General features: G+C 51.7%; 2 protein-coding genes across 2 annotated transcripts in view; one reads left to right on the top strand and one right to left on the bottom strand.

Moving 5' to 3' along the window:
• The window catches only part of EZH1 (enhancer of zeste 1 polycomb repressive complex 2 subunit), a 26,443-nt gene extending 12,281 nt beyond the window's left edge, over positions 1-14,162 (top strand). Inside the window, exons 6-19 of the mRNA XM_028498114.2 lie at positions 128-287; positions 751-914; positions 1,299-1,390; positions 3,913-4,093; positions 4,336-4,532; positions 6,263-6,354; positions 7,278-7,318; positions 7,793-7,918; positions 9,183-9,361; positions 9,854-9,949; positions 10,360-10,441; positions 10,902-10,982; positions 11,401-11,485; positions 11,758-14,162. Coding sequence (XP_028353915.1) covers positions 128-287; positions 751-914; positions 1,299-1,390; positions 3,913-4,093; positions 4,336-4,532; positions 6,263-6,354; positions 7,278-7,318; positions 7,793-7,918; positions 9,183-9,361; positions 9,854-9,949; positions 10,360-10,441; positions 10,902-10,982; positions 11,401-11,485; positions 11,758-11,818 — 1,637 coding nt within the window. The 3' untranslated portion in view covers positions 11,819-14,162. The remainder of the gene's footprint in view (positions 1-127; positions 288-750; positions 915-1,298; positions 1,391-3,912; positions 4,094-4,335; positions 4,533-6,262; positions 6,355-7,277; positions 7,319-7,792; positions 7,919-9,182; positions 9,362-9,853; positions 9,950-10,359; positions 10,442-10,901; positions 10,983-11,400; positions 11,486-11,757) is intronic.
• Positions 14,163-14,727: 565 nt separating this feature from the next.
• Positions 14,728-21,734, bottom strand: CNTNAP1 (contactin associated protein 1). The gene is made up of 10 exons (XM_028499126.1): positions 21,665-21,734; positions 21,181-21,366; positions 20,059-20,280; positions 19,563-19,802; positions 18,296-18,649; positions 18,009-18,136; positions 17,456-17,549; positions 17,020-17,265; positions 16,864-16,911; positions 14,728-15,781 (listed from the first exon to the last, which is right to left on the bottom strand). Exons 3-10 carry the CDS (start codon positions 20,108-20,110, stop codon positions 15,513-15,515), a joined length of 1,431 nt encoding a protein of 476 aa, XP_028354927.1. The 5' UTR covers positions 20,111-20,280; positions 21,181-21,366; positions 21,665-21,734; the 3' UTR covers positions 14,728-15,512.
• Between the last annotated feature and the right edge of the window lie 6 nt (positions 21,735-21,740).

Below are 21,740 nucleotides of genomic sequence, written 5' to 3' on the forward strand. Positions count from 1 at the left end.
ATGGCCGCTGAGCCCGCGCGTCCGGAGCCTGTGCTCCGCAACGGGAGAGGCCGCAGCAGAGGGAGGCCCGCGTACCACAAAAAAAAAAAAAAAAAATGCCGTGACAAAAGGAAAAACGATCGAATAGCTTTGTTTGCATATTCTGATGACGGCACTCAGGAACTTTTTGTCATTTCTGATTCAGGCAACAAAAAGAGTTCCAAGAAACAGTTCCCAAATGACATGATCTTCAGTGCGATTGCCTCAATGTTCCCTGAGAATGGTGTCCCAGATGACATGAAGGAGAGGTAGGGAAAGCTGCCCCCTGCAGGCCATGTAGAGCACTGGTGGGGGGGGGAAACTTTCATACAAGCTTGTTTTTGGTTAATAAAAAAACCCATTTCTGGTAAGTGCATTATGATTTGCCTACACTTCTCATTACCTCTGAATGCCCATTCCCATATTAAGGGACATTGTTTGCTGGCTTTTAAGTAAGTCTGGGCAGAGAAGTTTAAAGATTTTGCCACTTTTCTGGAGAGTTACTCCAGCACCATATTTAACGTATCTCTCCCTCCCTTTACTTTCAGACACACGCCGAGCCCAGCATAATTACGGTGGTGAACCCACTTGGTTATACATCAAGACCTATAAAAAAAAAACGCCCATTCTCCCTTGGCAGGCCATTCGCGGATGACTGTCAGTACTCAGTCTGCATTTTCTCAGTGCAAACATTCCCTTGGAAGGAACTCTCACCTCTCTTTTCTTAACTAGGTATCGAGAGCTCACAGAGATGTCAGACCCCAATGCGCTCCCCCCTCAGTGCACACCCAACATCGATGGCCCCAATGCGAAGTCTGTGCAGCGGGAGCAGTCCCTGCACTCCTTCCACACACTCTTCTGCCGGCGCTGCTTTAAATACGACTGCTTCCTTCACCGTGAGTGGGGCGACCCCGAAATGCTCTCCTGTTTTCCATCCCCAGCCACCATTTCCTTCTCTTTATTTCAGTTTATCCCATAGAGTTCCCGGCTTCTGATCTGATGATGGTTTTACAAAGGGCCAATTCTATTTCCTCTTGTTCAGTTATAGTGCAGTGTGCTTTGCGTGGTCAGGACAGAATAACCAGCAACACAGTTGTCCCCGAGTACCCCCTAGCTTTGGAAGAAGTGTGTTGATGTCAGAAATGATTTGGTTTTGTGCACCTTGATGATAGCTGTTTATATCTAAATCCTCCTGCAGTAGCTCCCTAATTCAATTTTGTTCCTCCCCCTCCTGTCAAGTGGATGAACCATTGGCAACAGGACAGTTTTGTGTTTTCCAGCTTTTCATGCCACCCCTAATGTATATAAACGCAAGAACAAAGAAATCAAGATTGAGCCAGAACCATGTGGCACAGACTGCTTCCTTTTGCTGGTACGTTTTTAAGCTGTTCTGCCATTGTTAAACTTTGTTGAAAACTGACCAGGAAATGGTGCTTGGGCTTTCTACCCCAGGAAACACAAACCAAGTGAGCTGGTACATAGCACCCTGGGGGTCACACAGTACAGATGAAACATGGCTTCTGCTCTTAAGGAGCTCCCAGTTACTGCAGCAGTAGGACTGTGAAGTTAGTCTTATGGAGTGAGGTTTGAAGAACATTGAAGGCTTTCTTGCTCTAAATATCAGATACTCAGATTTCAGAGTCTGAAACTGTGTTGTTTGAATTGGAGCTGTATGTGTGTGTGAGACACCATTTTCTTTGCTGTCTCCCTTTAAATGCATATAAATGTAGGAGGAATAACACGTGAAGGTGCTGATGTCTTATGTGAGTTAATCAACCAGATGGACCCTTCCCCGATGGACAGACCTCATGCAGCGGCATAAAGTCTCCTGCATTCATGTGGGGAGGCAGTACACTGAGAGCTCGAAGGGAATAGGTTCAGTTGGACTTGCCAAAGACACAGTTCTGCTTTCTACACAACAGGGTGAGCTTAGGTAAAGAATAAAATACCTTGATAAAATTTCTGCTACCAATTAAAATGAGGTTATACAGCCAAGTGTCTCTGGGACCATCTTTAGTGGGATAATAGAAGGAAAGATGGTAGAGAGTGCCACTGGATAAAAATCTGGAAAATGTGCCATATGGTAAAGCAAAAGAATAAGTAGACTTTATCTGATTTATTTTTTCTGTAATATGTATTAACGCTTTCCTATGTGTCAAGCAGTATGCTGGCCCTTAACATATATTATCTTATTTTCATGCTCATAACAACATCTTGAGGTGGAGAAACTATGGGTTATAAAAGTTACATATTTTGCCTAAAGATTGTTACTATGTCAGTGGTGTGGTAGTGAGGAAATTCAAGCTCTGGTCTAACTCCACAGTCCATGCTTTTTTTTTTTTAACACCATGTTCTGTCAACATACCAGCATTTATATAACTTAGAAAGACATTGCCCTCTCCACAGTAGATTTCCTGGAATCCTGTGTATGTCACATTGTAGCATAGGCCCATAATATCAGATTCAATTAAATTCAAAACTTCTCTCTTGGAATTTCTTTTAGGGCCTTCTGAATATCCTTAGTAATGGTAAACCTTTATCCTTTACTTGTAGATTTAGTTTTCAGAAACAGCTAGAAATCTTTGGAAACCAAGTCTGGTGAGAAGGTAGATGATCAAGCTGAATGATGTTATTTGGTCTTTAAAAAAAAAAACCCAAAATAAACGTAGCTATAAAGTAACAAAACAGTATTCTTCCAGGTTTAAAATACTGACTTGGAGGGAAGTTCCAAAATTAAGTAGTAATATTATACAAATTCAGGGATTATACATTTTCTTATTGAAACAGAGACAGTGTGGTAAAATGTAAAGAATAGTGAGGCCTGGAGACCAAGAGCCCTGATTCTTGTACCGACTCTGGAATATTAACTACATGCTCTCAGCAGGTCCCTTCTCCTCTCTGAACCTCATTTTCTTTCTTTCTTTCTTTTTTTTTTTTTTTGGCTGCTTTGGGTCTTTGTTGCTGCGCGTGGGCTTTTCTCTAGTTGCGCCTGTGATCGCTGAAGGGGAGCAGTGAGGGCATGGGTCCCAGGTGAGGGGCAAGTGGTGGGGAGGTGAGCGCGAGCCAGACCGCAGTGGGGCGGGGGGAGCTTGTGTGGGGCACGGACACCTTTCGTTCTTTTTTTTTTTTTTTTAAGGCTTTTTAAATTAAATTTTATTTTTTTATAAATTTATTTATTTAATTTTTGGCTGTGTTGGGTCTTTGTTGCTGCGCGTGGGCTTTTCTCTAGTTGCGGCGAGCGGGGGCTACTCTTCTTTGTTTCAGTGCCCGGGGTTCTCATTGCGGTGGCTTCCCTTGTTGCAGAGCACGGGCTCTAGGCACGGGCTTCAGTAGTTGCAGCACGGGGGCTCAGTAGTTGCGGCATGTGGGCCCTAAAGAGCATGGGCTTCAGTATTTGCGGCGCATGGGCTCAGTAGTTGTGGCGCACGGGCTTAGTTGCTCTGCGGCATGTGAGATCTTCCCGGACCAGGGATCGAACCCATATCCCCTGCATTGGTAGGCGGATTCTCAACCACTGCACCACCAGGGAAGTCCCTGAACCTCATTTTCTCATCTACAGGAGAATGTGTTCTCAAATTCCAGACAGCTAGCATGCAAATGAATGTAAGAGACAACTCACCGGACAGTTGAAGATGCATAGATGCATCGATTATATCTTGATAAAGATTATTTTGTAGGGCAGCTCTTTTGTGAACAGGTATAAGTTTGTATGTAAGCTTTAGAATGTTTGTTAAGAAACTATCATGTGGTCATAATATGGTACAGAGAAAAGAAAGAAAACGAAAAAGCATTGTTGTAAGTAAGCCCAGATATTGAAGATGGTTTGTGATGGCGGGACCAATGTGGTGGCTCTGGTCCTGGTCCTGTTTCCTAACTGTGACACGGCCATTGCAGGAAGGAGCAAAGGAGTATGCCATGCTCCACAACCCTCGCTCCAAGTGCTCCGGGCGTCGCCGGCGAAGGCACCATGTGGTCAGTGCTTCCTGTTCCAACACTTCAGCCTCTGCTGTGGCTGAGACCAAAGAAGGGGACAGTGACAGGGACACTGGCAATGACTGGGCCTCCAGTTCTTCAGGTACAGTGAACAGAAAATGATCTCTTCTTTCCACACGAGGTAAACCCAGGATCATTGCCTAACACCTCACACCTTTTTAAATTGTTCATGCTTTCCACATGTTCACCTGTAAGCAGTAAGGACAGGGAACATTTTTGTTCCTAACGATTCTGCCTTTAGCATGAAGTACTGAGTTTGTGGCACACCACTGATGACAGCTGCACCCCACCTTCTTCTGTTTCTCTTATTTTTTCCTTTCTTAGAGGCTAACTCTCGCTGTCAGACCCCCACGAAACAGAAGGCTAGTCCAGCCCCACCTCAGCTCTGTGTAGTGGAAGCGCCCTCGGAGCCTGTGGAGTGGACCGGGGCTGAAGAATCTCTTTTTCGAGTCTTTCATGGCACCTACTTCAACAACTTCTGTTCAATAGCCAGGCTTCTGGGGACTAAGACGTGCAAGCAGGTACTGTCTGAAAGGAACAAGAACAAGCTGCTACTCTGATGGCCCTTTTTCCTTTTTTTTTTTTTTGGCTGCCTTGGGTCTTCGTTGCTGCGCGCGGGCTTTCTCTAGTTGCGGTGAGCGGGCTTCTTATTGCGGTAGCTTCTCTTGTTGTGGAGCATGGGCTCTAGGCGTGCGGGCTTCAGTAGTTGTGGCACGTGGGCTCAGTAGTTTGTGGCTTATGGGCTCCAGAGCTCAGGCTCAGTAGTTGTGGCGCACGGTCTTAGCTGCTCTGCGTCATGTGGAATCTTCCTGGACCAGGGATCAAATCTGTGTCCCCTGCATTGGCAAGTGGATTCTTAACCACTGTGACACCAGGGAAGTCCCCTTTTTGCCATTTTGTAAGACTGCCTGTCTGGGCAAAAGCTGTCTAAGGCTCAGTCCTTCATGAGCCTGTGCTTCTGGGCCATGAGGTGGGTTCCCCAAACATGGGGCCTCCTGTGAATGCCAGGCCTAGCAAGGTTTGGGGATCTGCTCTCCTTGCTGAATTCTTATTTCTGTCTCTAGCCCCTCTCTACCTCTTCTGGATGTTTCTACCCTCTTCAGCTTTTTTTTTTTTTGGTTCCTGCCTTTCTTTCTAAATGTGGACCCATTTCCTAGAAGGGACCCCTGGGTCTTTCTGGGGGTCTTCTTATCTTGCATTTCCGCTCCTGCTTCTGTAGCTGCAGCTGCCCCTGCCCCCGCAACCCTCCATCAGTCTTCTCAGTTGCTTTATTCTTCAAATGTTGAATCATCAGATTTTCTAATTATGACCCCTATTAGCTGGGCCTGGAACTTGTCCATCTCACTCACATCATCACTAGAATCACAATTTGATAGCAGCTACTGATACCCTGGAGGCAGGAAAAGCCTGCAGTGAGAAGACAGACTGAAGCACAGGGACAGGGAGTCAGGTGTTAGGGCCAAACTGTCCAAAAAGAGAGGAACACCAGAGCTTGAGCCCTGCTCACTTAGCTCCCTACCTTCTGAAAGTGTCTCTGTGACGTGTTCTTCCTGTTCCCTCTACTTAGAACAAATAGACCCAAGAGCTGAAGTGCCGTTTGCTTTCATTTTGGAGCTCATGTCTATTTTCCCAAGGCACAGGTTTTCTTGACCTAAAAATCTGCAGAAACGTGTGCAAAACAATTTTTGTGTGTATTTTCCCGAGAAGAAGAGTCATAGTTTTCATGGAATCTCAAGAGGGCCTATAACCAAAAAGGAGAAGAAAAAGCTGAAAACGAATGCTCTCAGGGAACCAGCCTTCCTGAAATGCTGTCCTACTGAAATAGTCAAGGCTCTGACATCTTTACGCCAACAGAGGGAGCTAGTGCTTAGCCGGGTGGTACCTCTGGTCACGTCAGACTCAGTCACACAAGGTACACAGTGCTGCCCTTCCTAAGAAGAGGCGGATACTGTTGGTAAGAATCGGCCCACTCAGGGCTTGGTAGGCAGAGCAGTAGATGAAAGCTACTGACCAGGAAAGCTGTACCTGTACTCAGTATTTCTCCTTCTCAAATCAGGATATACACTTAAGAATTAACTTCAGAGCCAGTAACCCAGTGTCCCAGGGCCACTCCGTCTCTCCCTGCTGGAGATGCTCAGTCATCTGCCTGTGAGCTCTCCAGAACTCTCCCAGGCCCAGCACCTGGCTGGGTCCCTTATCTGACCACTCAGCTCAAGGAGAAGTGACAGGTCCTGTTGGATTTCTCTTCCAGGTCTTCCAGTTCGCAGTCAAAGAATCACTTATCCTGAAGCTGCCAACAGATGAGCTCATGAACCCCTCACAGAAGAAGAAGAGAAAGCACAGGCAAGGGTCGGACAGAGGGCTTTCTGTGGCCGGCCTGTCCCTGTGCTCTGACCTCCCCTGGGACTTCCCTGCTGCCTCCCTCTTCAGCCACTGCCCATCAGTTCAGCGTCACCCAGCAGGGGGCCCGCCTTCTCAGTGCTCCCTGTGGGTCTGTGCCTTGGACCAGCCCTTCCCTTGTCCCTCGATGCTGTGGACCATGAAATAACTGGTTTTCCTTCTAAGCACCCGGCCAGTAGGACGTGAGCTAGCCTCGTGGCTCCACCCTGAGGCCGTTTCTTCTCACTGGGCTGTTAGTTACCACTGTGCCCACTTCTCAGCTCTGACCGGAGTTTTTTTTGCCTTTGGTTTTTTTGTTTTTGGCATTTGTGTTGTTTTTCTAAGTTGCATAACAACACTGTCTTCTAGCTAGTCTTTGCTTAGGGTTGGAAGTTTTTTTCTGTCTTTTGGTTTCTCGTGTGTGTGTCCGACACTCTGCCTGGCTTTATTCCCCGAGGAACTGACACCAGTTCTAGATGTAGAAGGAAATCCCTGTGGCTTCTCCCTTTCAACCTCCCCGTCCTGAAATGCCCCCACATCTCCACCTCTCCAAAGAGAGGGAGGGCAGGGGAGAGGAGACAGGGAGAAACAATAGCATTTTAATAGACACAGAGGGTTGGGTTTTGTCTTGCATCTGGTTTTTGTTCTTTTACGTATGTTTGTTTATTGAGAGGGGTGTTGTTCGTGTCTAAATCTTGAGGCATAGGCCAGCCGCAGGTAGGATGGACTCCAGCTTCCATGGACCAATGTCCAGGCCTCCTGTGAAGGGATTTGGGGAGGATCCCCAGTCATCAGACCGCAGTCCCTCAGAGCAGGTCATGTTATCACTTACCCGAATCTGCAGAGTTCCCCAGGGCCATGACCCTGAGCCCAACCATCTCTTGCAGGCTGTGGGCTGCGCACTGCAGGAAGATTCAGCTGAAGAAAGGTAAGTTCCACCAGGGCGATCCGCTCAGGTCACAGCCTGCGGCCGCCCCTCCCGCTGCCCCACCTATGGCTGCACTTATTGACCCGGCGCGGCCTCCGCGCACATCGCAGGTCCCCCTGCAGCAGCTGAGAACAGCTCCTCACTGTAGCCGAGAAGACCTCTTAGGAGGTAGAGTCACAGGCCTGTGGTCTCTGACTTTCATCGTGGGCCATTGCCAGGTTCTAGGCTTCGTTTAGTGTTTAAAATAGCCGCCCTGTGATTGGACCATTTCCACACTCTCCCCACAAAGCAAATCACCCCATTGTAGCTTATGAACCATCACCTGTGATTGCTTCTCACTTCAGGTGCTAAATGTGTGTCCAAGGTTATGGTCAGAACAAGCCTCCTTTGAATGGGGGCAACTGGACCCTTGGGAGGGAGGGCAGCTCAGGAGTACGGGCACAGCAGTGTCCTGTCTGTTCTTTTCTCGCCTAGATAACTCCTCCACCCAAGTGTACAACTACCAGCCCTGTGACCACCCGGACCGCCCCTGTGACAGCACCTGCCCCTGCATCATGACTCAGAATTTCTGTGAGAAGTTCTGCCAGTGCAACCCCGACTGTAAGAGTTCTCCGTCTGCTGCAGTAGCCGGCCTCAGCACCCTAGGTTTCCCTCCCCTCTGGCCCCCACCCCCCAGGCCCTTTGCTGCTTACGGGCCTTCTCATATTCTCCTTGCTGTGTTTGAAGCGTTCTCCAGGGGGAAACAAGATACTTAAGATCTGGAAAAGCCATTTTTTAAAAACCCTGATGTGTGTGATTTTAAAAGCAACTATTACGCAGAAATCAGCTGCTTTTCCAACTTCACCTTTCAGGGCAGTATTAAGAAACATGGGAATCTTTTTCCTTGAAGTGCAAAAACACAGCCTCCCTTTCCAGGATATTGTTTTACAATGTATACAGATTACAATTCTGTGTGTGTCTGGGTTTTTTTTGTTGTTTTTTTGTTTTTTGTTTTTTTGTGGTATGCGGGCCTCTCACTGTTGTGGCCTCTCCCATTGCGGAGCACAGGCTCCGGACGCGCAGGCTCAGCGGCCATGGCTCACGGGCCCAGCCGCTCCGCGGCATGTGGGATCTTCCCGGGCCGGGGCGCGAACCCGCATCCCCTGCATTGGCAGGCAGACTCTCAACCACTGTGCCACCAGGGAAGCCCCCTGTGTGTGTCTGTTTTAGTCTCATATCTGGAGTTTTAGCATCAGGTCAGTCTGGATGTCAGCAGAGCGTGGAACAGAGGCTCCGAGTGCTTCTCTCTCACGTCTTATCCCCACGTGCCCTCCTCCACTCAAGGCTGAGCAGTATGATGGCAGCCCCCAGAGCTTGCAGACCTTGGTGCCCAGGCAGTTGTGCTGGAAGCACCTCCTAACCCAGAGCAGATATCAGTCTTAACCACAGTGGAGGGGTGGGTGTTCATGCTGGGAGGGCAGTGGGTGGAGGAGGATGATATAGAATGGATGCATTCTGAAAATGATTCTTGTTTTGATAGTGAGGATTTACCAGTGAAAAGCACTGATTTCTTCTTCTCTGGGGCACTCTCCACCTCCCTTCCAAACTCTACTAACAAAGCAGGGGAGAGTATTGTTAGGGAATCTCTAGGAAACACATCTCCAGAGTCAAAGCTGCTTTTCTGACTTTCAGGCATGAATGTTGGTAGGCACTCCATTTTCTCTGAGAAACACTTGAGTATGTGATTATTGGGAAGGCAGCTTCTCTCCTCTGTTGCCACATACCCTTGAGCCCATAACATGGACTTCCCCGCTGTCCCTTGAGTCAAACCCGAGCCCCAGCACTAGCCTGCTTCTCTCTCGACCCTTCCCTGCATCCCGCACAGGTCAGAATCGCTTTCCCGGCTGTCGCTGTAAGACCCAGTGCAACACCAAGCAGTGCCCGTGCTACCTGGCGGTGCGAGAGTGCGACCCCGACCTGTGTCTCACCTGTGGGGCCTCGGAGCACTGGGACTGCAAGGTGGTCTCCTGTAAGAACTGCAGCATCCAGCGTGGCCTCAAGAAGGTGAGGGCTTTTCCCAGGACTCGGGGCCAGATGGAGTGGGAAGGGCTGACGATCCGAGTGGCCCCTTTCCACTGGTTCCTTAGGCAGTTTGTACACCAGTGTCGGTCAATCCTAACAGACACACACTTTCTGAGTTAATCAAGCGTTTGGTCCCCTTGAGGGATTAGAAAAATGATCCCCTGACCTGGCCAGGCTGAGAGGAGCAGAGAGGAGGGCCATGTCGTTGACGTTGTCTGTTTTTACTGGACACCCACCGTGGGTTCCACAGGCTCAGGCCCAGGAGGTCCCCAGGGCTAGAGGAAGGGGTGTCACATCTCCTTTCACCACCTCCCACCAGAACAGAATAGCTTAGACCCCTTTCTGTTTTCAGATCCTCTTACAGTCACTAGCTCTTTCCACCCTGCTCCCCACAGCACACATGCACGTCCAGCCCACATCCCCCACTGGCTCGCACACGCCCTGTAGTCTGAGGTTTGACTCCCTCTTCCCCAGCACCTGCTGCTGGCCCCCTCAGATGTGGCCGGATGGGGTACCTTCATTAAGGAGTCTGTGCAGAAGAACGAATTCATTTCTGAATACTGTGGGGAGGTGAGTGCTCTCGGTTTGGCCCACATTCTTATCTGGGGAGATACTGATGAGAAACCCTGATTTTCTGTGGGCCAGACTTCTGTGAATTAATCTCTAAATAACTCAGCTGAGTTCTCATGTGGCCTCTCGGGGGATGCCACAGAACGGTTTGCAGTCCTGAAACAAACCACTCTTTCCTGGACTTTTTGGCAAGTCAGGCTACACAAGGGGTGCGGGCAGGAGACGCTGGTCAGCCTTAGTGCTGGTCAGCCTGGGTGGGTGGGGATTGGGAGGAAAGAAGCTGAGCTGTCCGTCCGACGATTCTCATCGTGGTCCTCAACAAGCCCCCTCCCAGCCCTTTCTAGAGGCGGGGCGCGGTGCCCTGAGCAGACAGCCACATCCCCCTGTTTGTTCCTTGTCTGTCTCTGCAGCTCATCTCGCAGGATGAGGCTGATCGACGAGGGAAGGTCTATGACAAGTACATGTCCAGCTTCCTCTTCAACCTCAACAACGGTAGGGAGGCTCTGCCTCGTCCCCAGGTGGCCTCGGGCAGGTCTTCCTACCACATTCCCCTGGTCGTAGTACAGGTCCAGGTCAGCTCTGAGCCTTCCAGCAGATGCTCAGAGCACAGTGGTGAAACTGAACTCAGAGACTCCATGAGCCACAGATCACTTGCTTTGGGAGAACCTCCGTTTCCGGGTTGTGTTTGTATTCAGAGCACCGAGCATTACACCTCAGAAATCTCCCTCCCCAGTAGATGGGAGGGGAGGTATGTGCTTCCAGCAAGAAGAGGGGCACCCACGGGGAGTGCTTCCACATGAGGCTGGTTTCTAGCTCCTGTGGGTGTGCTGGCTTCAGAGGCCCCCCTGCATTGTATCGTTTCTGTTACAGTTTAGTTGATTTCAGATTCAGGCTCAGGAAGCTGTAGAGTTGCCTGGTGAGCTCATGGTCTTCCTTGGTTTACTTTATACAGATTTTGTGGTGGATGCTACCCGCAAAGGAAACAAAATTCGATTTGCAAACCATTCAGTGAACCCCAACTGTTACGCCAAAGGTGAGTTCCCAGTAACCTGGGAGGTGGGGTGGGAGATGGGTGCTTCATTCACTATGATTTCTATCCATTTTTCAGTTTTTTTTCATAGCTGAGTTATTTCTTTGTCCAAAGATAATCATGATTAACGTCTGGTATCATTTTGAGCCCCTCTCTCTCAGTTTTTTAGTCTGCTTTTTTCACTGAATACATTATAAACATTTTCCCCCAAACCTGAGTCTTTTAAAGATAATTCTTTCCCCCTGTCACTAGCCAGAATAACAGATCTAAAAGCATAGAGACAACTACCTGCACTGAGTACTTTCTAATTCCACTTCATTTATGTTTTCACTGGGAATTTGGAGAAAATCAGCCCAGACTCACTACTGACCGTTGACTTGGAGTGAAGTAGAAATCTAGCCTTGGGTTTATCCTGTTTCAGTGGTCATGGTGAATGGGGATCATCGGATTGGGATCTTCGCCAAGAGGGCAATTCAAGCTGGCGAAGAGCTCTTCTTTGATTACAGGTGAGGCAGCCAGGCATAGTCCTAGGGAAGTGACCCTAGAGGTATAAGGGGTGGCTGTTGACATTGATTTGGGGTCTTAAGGTGAGTGGAGAAGATCTCCTGGTGGGCAAGCCTTTTTCTTTGTTCTGATCTCTGACGCCTTGCCTCAGAAGTGGGAGCCTTGTAAACTGCTGGTAGGGAGTGGGAGGGGAAGTGAAACGGGAGGGGACTCCCATCTTTTCAATCACAAAAGCCTTGGTAGTAACCTGGTTCCTCCTCCTGCTTTGGGACAGGTACAGCCAAGCTGATGCCCTCAAGTACGTGGGGATCGAGAGGGAGACCGATGTCCTTTAGGCCTCCTGGGCCCCTCGCCAGCACTTATGGTAGCGGCACTGTCCTGCTTTCGTGCACACACCACTGCTGCCCCAGTTTCCTGCACTATGTGTCTCCCACACCGAGAAACCCCTACCCGCTCCCTCTGTAGTGAGGCCTCAGCTGTGTCCAGCGGGGACAAAACTGTCTCAGTGAGAGGGGAGACAGAGGCAGCTAGGGCTTGAGCTCCCAGGAGAGAGTTGCACAGGTGGGGACCGATCTCAGGCCTCGGAGGAAGAGAGCACAGGCTGGGGGCGGGTGACTTACGCTTGAGTTCTCATCAGCTACCCAGGCTGTGGGCCTCGGGAGTTAACTTGGACGGTTCCTAACAAGCATTAGCCTAACTTTCCAAATCAAGGGTCCTTCTGTAGTTGGGTGGCCAGCATATCTCTCTGTGGTCCTAAGACCTGGAGAGGACAGGCTAAGTGAAGTTTGGTACCTGGAGCTTATGAGTGGTCAGGGTTAAAGGCGAGCCTGGCGGGCAGCTCAGACCGAACTCAGAGGGGAGATGGGTCACCTTACTACCTCTTTCCTCCTGACAGGCTTCAAACTGAAAGAGTGTGGGTTCTAAGTAAAGATATTCAATGCTGGGAGAAGGAGAGCTGAGTGCCATCCTTCCACAGGCAGGGAGTGAGAACCAGCCTGACGACAGTAATTAAACTGCTAAGCTTGGGGCCCAGCAGGCTTTGAGAAACCTTCTCTGTATACTCTGGAGATGGATAGACACGTTTTCAGATTCCCGGGAGCAGGTACCAGTGCCCTGTCAGCCCCTTCCAAAGTTCTGGCTTAGCGACTGCAGGCAGGCATTACGCCACCACGGAAGAACTGGAGGGGGTCGTACAGCCTGGGTGCGATGCTCTGGTTCCCTGCAGATGTAGTTGTTTTCAGGCCTTTCATTCCCCTTAGAGGCTGGGCCCACAGGCCCACTCTTGCTCCTCTCTTCCAGGTACAGGGGTGCAGGCCTGGACTAGAGAGGGCGGAGGTTATTGGTTGATTACTTTTCCTGTCTGTAGCCCCTGCTGTTGGGAGGGATGAGTTGACAGTATGTGTTTGGAGGTGGGCAAGGAGCTCCCAAATTGCACGTGTTTGGGATGGCCTCACGCATGCGGTGCAGACTGGCAGAGGGTATTTGAAGTGTCGAGAAGCAGGCCGGCCACCTGTGCCAGTTCATGGTGCCATTCTTTCTGGGATTCATGCAAAGCACTTTATTTCCTTTAGAAGGTCTATAGATTGAGGTGGAATTTGAGCGAAGGTCTCTGGGGTCCCTGCCCAAATCTCATTCCTGAGGGAGGAGGGGGAAGGAGACAGTGGAAGACTCTCCTTCGGTTCTGTCTCATGTCGTGGGGAGGCAGGAGGAGCTGCCTTGGAACAGAAGAACTGAGTGAGAATGGCACCAGCTCTAAGAGCCACCCCTGTGTCTACAGCTGGTGCTGAGCTGCAGGGAACAGGGAGCGTTGTGCTGGGGAAGAAGACATGGGCAGGTACAGACTGGCCTAGGGAGTGTTAGGTAAGGGAGCGGGCTTCTCCCTTCTCTCTGGGGAATTAGAGCCTCTCTTCCCCGGTGTGTGCCGACCACCCCCTTCCTCTAACCCCACTGGCTGTCCCATGAAGCAAGGAGTAGGGTTCCCTCTGGCCAAACTGTCACCTAGGGATTTTTGTGGGACGTGCGTGCGCGCACACACACACACACGCACACACACACACACACTCACATCCTCTCACTCACCACACCTGTGGGCACACATGCACTCAGCACTGAGCACACACCTAGCTAGTTCCTGACAGAAGCCTTTTCCCACCAGACCGGGCCAGCCCCCACTATGATTCTGAAATCTACATCTGCTGTGGTTTGTATGCATTGTGTATAGGGGACACCCTCTAGCTGGACTGTGGGCTCCAGATTACTCATAAATTATAGGGAAAAACCAGAGACAGATGAAGGAGGAAGAGTTAGGGCTGTCTGAAATGCCGGGGGCTGGCTAGAAGGAGCAGATGGGGAAAAAATTACATCCAGCCTTTGAGAGGCTAGGCTGACCCCACCCTTCCCTCGGTGTACAGAATCACTGTGTTTGATCCCCTCCTTCCCCAGTGTCAGACCACTACTACTGCTGTTCCTCCAGCATTCCCATCCTTATCCCCTGCTGTCCCCCACCTCTGAATGACGGGTCTTAACCCCTCCCCCTCAGACATGTAACGATGGATGGAGCAAGGTGGTGTGGACCGGCGGGGGAGGCTGGTATATGTGCGGCTCTGTTGCCAGTGAATTTCACGCACTTTAAAGTCCTGTGGCTTGTGACCTCTTATCTGAATAAAGTGGTAGAATCCATTTTGGCAAGTTGTGTACTGTGTGCTTCGGGGTCCAGGGATGGACCCTGGAAGGATCCAGGGATGGTGGTACAGGGGCAGCTCGGGCTGAAGCTGTAGCATTCTGATCTCCACTTGTCCACGGAGATCTGGGGTTGGGGCAGATCTGGGGTAGGGGGTTGGCAAGAACCAAGCAGGCTCCCAGTAGGTGATGCAAGGATTTTGAGCGCTCCCCATAGAGTTTCTGGAGCCGTCAGATTAGCTCCCTTAAAATCATCCCACTGTGCCCTAACCACGACGCCAGCTAACACACACAGACTTAGGCTCTGTCACTCTGCTTTATTAGAACAGCTCCGAGTCTGAGAGCACAGCTTCAGAGTGGAGGCCGGATCAGGCTGGGGTGAATGACCAGCAGACCTCATGAGACTTCCAACACAGGAGAAGCACACTACAGACCGTGGGCACAGCACAGGACAGGACAGTCGATTGATTTTTTTCTTTTATATATAAACTGATAATTAAAAAAATTAGAGTAATATATAGAGTTTCTCTAGAGAGAGACTTTGCAACAAAAAATATATATAAAGAACATGACCTCCTGGGCAAACGAAGCAGCATCTCTGAGCGGAGGAAAGAGGGCTCCTCATGCATTGGAGAGGGGGGCCAAGCCTTTGGACAGGCACCAAGGCTACTGCATATCTTGGAAGAGGGAGGAAAAGTAGAGGGCTGGCTAGTCAGTGTGTCTGCGTTATTCTCTCTACATTGCAAGTTTTTTATGGCTTTGGCTAAAGCATGTAAAGCAGTGGAGGTACTAAGGTGCTAAGCTGAGGCCTCTCGGTCTCTGTAAAAAACAAAAAACGGGGGTGGGAGACATCAGCGAAGCCCTCCCTAATCCCCAACTGAGTGGAAGCAGATGTTCTACAGGGGAGGGGGAGGCTGGGGGGTATGACTTAGCAGCCTCCGCCCCCCATACCCCGTGCATCCCTGCAATCCCGCACATCTGTCCCTGCTGAGATTGAATATTTGAAGGGAGGCAGTTAATCTCCCCTGCACTCCGTTGTTAATCCCTGGCAGCAGCTGGGACAGGGATGGCAGGAAGGGCCTGTCTTAACCCCATGAGGCTTCTTTGGGGCAGGCAAACAGCCAGGAGCCTGGAGAAATGGGGATGGGCAGGACATTGGTTTAGGCAGTGAGGCCCAGCCACTCCCTTTGGTCCCATCTGTAGCTCTGCCCGCCAAACTTGGCAGGAGGGAAATCCTCTGGATGAGCAGAGCCAGCTAAGAGGAGCCAAATGTCCCTGACGGGTGGGGTAGAGGCAGGGATTGGGGAATTTGGAGGAGATGGACTTGGTCCCTGAAGCCCTTCTCCTGATTCATTCAGATCTGGACTCCTCCAGGATCTGGGGTAGGTTTTGGTCCTGGGGGCCAGGGGCTGGGGCTGGAACTTGGGTAGAAGCTGGTGTTGGGGCCGGGGCTGGGGCTTGGGCCGGGCCTGAAGTAGGTAGGGGAGGTTTGCTGCCAGGGTGGTAATCGTGAGTGGCCTTGGGCTCATTGGTGTGGTAGGAGCCCTTGTAGCGATGATTTTGCAGATAGAAGAGCACCAACATTCCCACCAACCCCAGCAGCAAGAAGGCCACCAAAACTGAAAGAGAAAAAAAGGAACAATTCAGGGCAGATCTTTGGGGTTTCACCTATATACATACACACATGTATGCTTTTGGCCTGAAGCATACGTGTAGAAGAGCATCAGCTGTATGGCCACATCAAGCCATTCTTAAGTATCTGGTAGGTCTAAAGTCCGGGCTCATCCCCTGCCATCTTCTATTTCTAACATTCTCTTTCCACATCCCTGGTACTTACCCCAATTTCTCATCTCTCTGGATGTTACTGCACCCCCGTTTCCTCATCCCTTAGCTTTAGCCTCATTTTATTTTTTAATTTTCTTATAACAGTTTTATTGAGATATAGTTTACGTACCATAAAATTTACCTTTTTATAGTGCAGTAAAGCTCCTTTTTTTTTTTTTTTTTTTTTTTTTTTTTTTTTTTTTTTTTGCGGTACGCGGGCCTCTCACCGCTGCGGCCTCTCCCGCTGCGGAGCACAGGCTCCGGACGCGCAGGCTCAGCGGCCACGGCTCACGGGCCCAGCCGCTCCGCGGCATGTGGGATCTTCCCGGACCGGGGCACGAACCCGTGTCCCCCGCCTCGGCAGGCGGACTCTCAACCACTGTGCCACCAGGGAAGCCCCTAAAGCTCCTTTTAATAAACAGTTCCTGCCTAATTCTGGGACCTTTTAGATATTGAACACCTGACTTTGGTGGAACATAATGACCATGATCCAACAGATAAGCATGTGACTTAAGCTGCTCATCAGGAAGTGGAGATTATCTGATCCACAAGGTCATAAAGTCAGATGTGACCAGCAATGGATTACCACTGAGACGAGATGGTATATGGGATCAGGCATTGATGGGCACATCACTGTAAAAGCTTTAGCCCCATTTTGATATTTCTTTTCAATTAAAAGTCTATAGCGTCCTCAAACATTTAAAAATCTCCAACCTGATTGTCAGCTACCTTCAGCATGGCCTGTCTCATCCTTCTGGGCACCACCATGCACCTAGTGCCTTCACCACCCCTCAGCCCTGAGGATACGGGGCAGGGAGGCAACGCTGACAGCCAGAGGGTAGAATGAGGAGGTCAGGGTAGTGACTGTGCTACTCACAGCCCAAAAGTATGGCAACCCATCCGTCATCGTGGTAGTATGGGAAGTCTGAAAAAGAGAAAGCATCAGGTAGGAGAAGCCGCCTCCAGGTTAAGGATCATTTCCATTCCCTGTTGTCCCTCTCTTCCCTTCCTTTACTGTGTCCCAGGGAGGTACCTGGGGGCAGATACCAGGGGTCCAGCTCAGGTGGCACCTCTGAGACGAGACGTGGCATGGCTCCGCAGTTAGACTCAGACAGTTCTCCCTGAACGCGAAGGGCCTCAGCCAGCTCCGAGGTCATGGGTCGAGGTGTTCGGAAGTGGCTCTTGAGGGGAGCCACATTGTTGAATCGGACACCAGACAGGCAGCCCGAGAAACCTGGTGTGTTGTAGCGCTGGATCTCCGGGTCAATCACTCCCGTCTCTGAGGGAGAGGCAGCCCAGAAAGAAATGGGCTTGGACCACCAATAGCCCTGCCCCCTCTCACCATCGCTAGGTTCCCACTCCTCTTTATCAGCACCTTCATTGCCACTCCCCGTCCTTCACTCCCCTCTGGGCTCCAGGGACTTCACCCAAAGCTCCTTACCCAAAACGCCCCCTCAGCCCCAGCTTACCCATAACGCGCCCCAGATACAAGGCCTTGGGTGAGTCCAGCTGGCTGTCCACCAACAGTGAGAACTTCTGTTCTGTCAGGGGGAAGTAGTCCACCTGAGTGGGGAGGGGAAAGGAGATGATGGGGGGAGAACCGGGGGCAGACGTAGCCCAGACCAGGCTGGAACTCTCCTCTCCCAGTTGGTGGTGAGTCCTAGCTCAGTCCCAGCTGGACAACCCCTGGACCCAGACATAGGGTTTGGTATTAAAAACCCAGCAACCTGGTTTTGAGCCCTGTCTTCGCAGCTTATGGTGGTTTGACTTTGGGAACACCACTTTACTGTCTGAGCCCCCTCAGTGATTTGTCAAACGAAGATCAGAAGAAGAGCTGCCTACCTGAACTACCTCACAGAGCGGTTGTGAGGTCCCATGAGATAACACACATGAACATCCTCTGTAAATTGGAACGTGCTCTACAAATGCTAACCGTTTGGCATTTCCCACTGCCACAACCTAGATGGCGAGGTTGTGGTCTGAACCGGCCCGCCTCCCTTGTCCCCCTCCCCCTGCACGCACCTGGATGAAGAGGTTGCGGTAGACCCGGGTGAGGTTGACGCTGTGGGGCTGGCCGTCAGTCACGGGGCGGGTGGTTAGTTGGTACACGTAGGGACTGGTGCCCAGCTGATAGCGCAGCTGCAGGGTCCCTGTAGGGTGGGGAGGAGGAAGAGGGGGTCTCCTCTCAGCTCCCGAAGTCCCCATCTTGTAAGAGCACTTGAGTCCTTGTATTGGTCAATCGATAGTTATGAGAATGGAGGGCACCCAGAGGCAGCTGGAATTGAGAGCGAGAGCCTCGGGGGGCTTACCGTCTTCCTTGATGAGCACAGCCATGTAGTCACGCACAAAGGAGCTGACGTAGAGCAGGACGGCGGGGGCGGAGTGGGTGCTGAAGCTGAAAGACACCTCCTCTCCAGTGACATTGTAGACAGGTCCACGGTAGCCCGGCACCGGCCGGCCAGGCCGCGGGTAGTCAGGCAGGCGGTACCCAGGGCCGTGGTAGCCGGGCGCGTAGCCGGGAGTGTCGTAGCCGGGGATGTAGCCGGGCTCGTAGCCCGGCACTGGCCGGCTCAGCATGTGGGAGAACTCGCGGGCTGCGGAGCGCAGCGCTGACTGGAGGTTATAGCGCATCCAGGTGCCCGGCTCAAAGAAACCGCCAATGTCTGAAGGCAGAGGTAGTGAGGTCAGGGCCCCTGTTCCCACATTCAGACGCTGTATATGTCATCCACACACACCCTCTTGCACGTGTCCCCAGTTTCAGCCACCACCACAACCCATCTCCATTCACTTTTAGGTCCTCTGGCACCCCTGTGTCACGGAATGGAATCTTAAAATCATGGGAAATGTAAAAGATCATCTAATCCAACCCCTGCGTTTTACAGCTGGAGAAAGTGAGGCTCAGAAATGGGTAGCTGCTTGCCTAGGGATACACAGTAAGTGGACGGTCAAGATTGGAATCGAGATACCATCAGCCCATCCGGTACACCTGCCACTACTCACACTTCCGAACCAAAACCACAGGTCTTCCGTCAGTCCCTTAGTCCCTGTATCTCCCTGCCTCACCAGACTTCTCCCACCAGTGACCTCCCTGCTCACTCATCCTCCTAGACCAGCCTTAGGGAGGCTGCATTCTGGGTATATGTGCAGAATCTTGCTATGGTGAATGTCAAGGCTTGCCTTAACCAAGAACCAGATTGTAGACATGTTTTAGGAGTGAAGCGATTGTCAAATAGGAAATGGCACAGGAGGGCATCGTGCAGCCTGAGGGGGATATGCTTGCAAGTGGGGTGACCTGTGTTCCCTTGGTGACAGTGGGAAGATGGGGAAGTTATTTGCTTGTTGCTTTCGATCTTTTTAGTGCCAGCTAGCTGTACCATCCCTTCCTTGCCCCACTTTATGCCTTTGGAGTCACCCGACATCTTCAACGGCCTGACTGCCCCAGCTCAGAGCTCAGGAGCCCAGGATGACCACAGTTTTCCCTGATGGCTGACTTTGTGCCCTCCTTCCTTTCCTGCCCCTCCCTACATCCCATTATGCCCTATGGCTCCCTGTCCTCCCAGAACCAGCAGCACTAACCGTGGTTGCAATATGGCCCATCAAAAGCCGTGAGGCCACAGTCACAGGTGTAGTAGCTGTAGCGCTCCACGCAGCGGCCTCCATGGAAACAGGGGAACCGGGGGTGGGCGCAGTGGCCCGTGCAGTTGGGCGAGGTACCCTCAGAGGCATTGGCACGGCCCTCCAGGTTCAGAGTCACTCCGTTCAGACGCATAGCCCTCAAGCAACCCACGAAGGGCCGCCTCTTAAGCTCCGCAGATCCTGGGGAAGGTGGGCAGGTCAAGAAATGGGTGTAGAGCCAGAGACAGGGATAAGCATTGGCGTTCGGAAGGGAGCCAAGGGGGCTAGAAGAACAGAATAGATGCCAGGGACTGGAGAGGAAAGGTGGGCCTTTGGCTCACTCTGAGGTCGAGGGGGTTGGGACCTAAGACACAGGGTTCCTGGAAACAAGGAGCGTGGCCTTGAGAGCGGGGGAAGGTGTCAGAGGCTTCAGACCTGCCTCTGGGTTGCTGCTTACCAACATAGAGGGGCTGGTCGTACTCCAGCCAGAGGTAGGTCTGCAGGGGCATTGGCCGCAGCACCCAAGGCCGGTGATCCACGCGGAGCCGGGCCTGCTTTACATTGATTTCAGCCCGGACCAGGTGCCACTCGTCATCGTTGAACTCAAAGTCGTCTGAGTGCACCGTCAGGTTCTCATCCCCATTCCCCACGTCGAAGGCGAAGACCACATCCCGGGATGCTGGACAACGTTGGGGGTTAGGGGGAGAGGTCTCAGACCTCCAAGATCCCTCACAGGTTCACCTGATACAACCCCTCCTCTTCACCCTTTGGAGCTCCTTGAATGTCCCTCCAATCTGTCTACCGCTTGGGACAAAACCCATAAACTGCTTAAAACCTCACACCCCGGACTTCCCTGGTGGCGCGGTGGTTAAGAATCCGCCTTCCAACGCAGGGCACACGGGTTCGAGCCCTGGTCCGGGAAGATCCCACATGCCGCGGAGCAACTAAGCCCGTGCGCCACAACTACGGAGCCTGCGCTCTAGAGCCCGCGAGCCACAACTACTGAGCCCACATGCCGCAACTACTGAGCCCACATGCCGCAACTACTGAAGCCCGCGCTCCTAGAGCCCGTGCTCCACGACAAAGAGAAGCCCCCGCAATGAGAAGCCCGCGCCCCGCAACGAAGAGCAGCCCCCGCTCGCCGCAGCTAGAGGGAGCCCGCGCGCAGCAACGAAGACCCAACGCAGCCATGAATAAATAAATAAATAAATGTATAAAAAAAGAAAAAAAAACCTCATACCCCTGGTCTCTCCCAAATACCCAGATCCCTGGAGCCAGCTTCCCAGCCCCGCTTCTCAGGTTTGAAGCATAGCTCATCAGGTAGAAGACCCCCCACCACCGGCCCAGGAGTCCAGCTTCCTTACAAGTCAGGGACCTAAGGCCCAGAGGGGCTAAGTGGGCGCTCAGGGTCACGAAGCCAGCTATCAAGACAGAGCTGGGTGTAGAAGCCAGCGCCATCTGAAGCCCTTTCCATGCTGCCTTGCAGAGGGGCATCTTACCCCTTGTCGCTTGTCCCAGCCTCCACCCACCCCACACCTCCCCAGGGATCTTCATCCCCCGGCAACGTCTGCCTGCTCACTGTTGAGTTCCACCCGCACGTAAGGTCGGCGCCACTGGCAGTAAGGGCCCCTTGTATTCTCTAGGAAGACTCCTGAGGGAGCCGAGGTCCTGAAGTAGAAGGAGACATCAAGGCTGTGGTTGGCCTGGATTGGGGGAAAGCGCAGTGCAGCCCCAGTGTGGAAGGCAATGGTGTTCCAGGAATTTCCTACAAAACCAGATGGAGGAAGGCCTTGTCAGCAAGGTAGGAGGGGAGAGGAGTAAGGCAGCCTCAGGTCGGGGGGAGACCGGGCAAAAGGGGACAGCTAGGGGTCCCCAGGGAAACTTAAGGCGTGTAATGAAAGAGAGGAAGGTGCCGAGGGACAACACAGGTGTGGGCATATCACACCAGGAGCTGGGGTGTCTGGCAGTGTGCCCTAGAGACTCCCAGTGGATCAGGCAGCCTAGATCTTGGAAACTGGAGAGCTGACCCTGGGAGGGTACACAAAAAAGGGTCTGTCACTCACGATCACCATAGCAGCGCAGAGGCCTCAGGAAGAACTGGGCCTCAGAACTGGAACGGTTCGTGTCCCCCACCACCAC

This window comes from Physeter macrocephalus, chromosome 14, assembly GCF_002837175.3.
Source record: "Physeter macrocephalus isolate SW-GA chromosome 14, ASM283717v5, whole genome shotgun sequence".
Taxonomy (NCBI): domain Eukaryota; kingdom Metazoa; phylum Chordata; class Mammalia; order Artiodactyla; family Physeteridae; genus Physeter; species Physeter macrocephalus.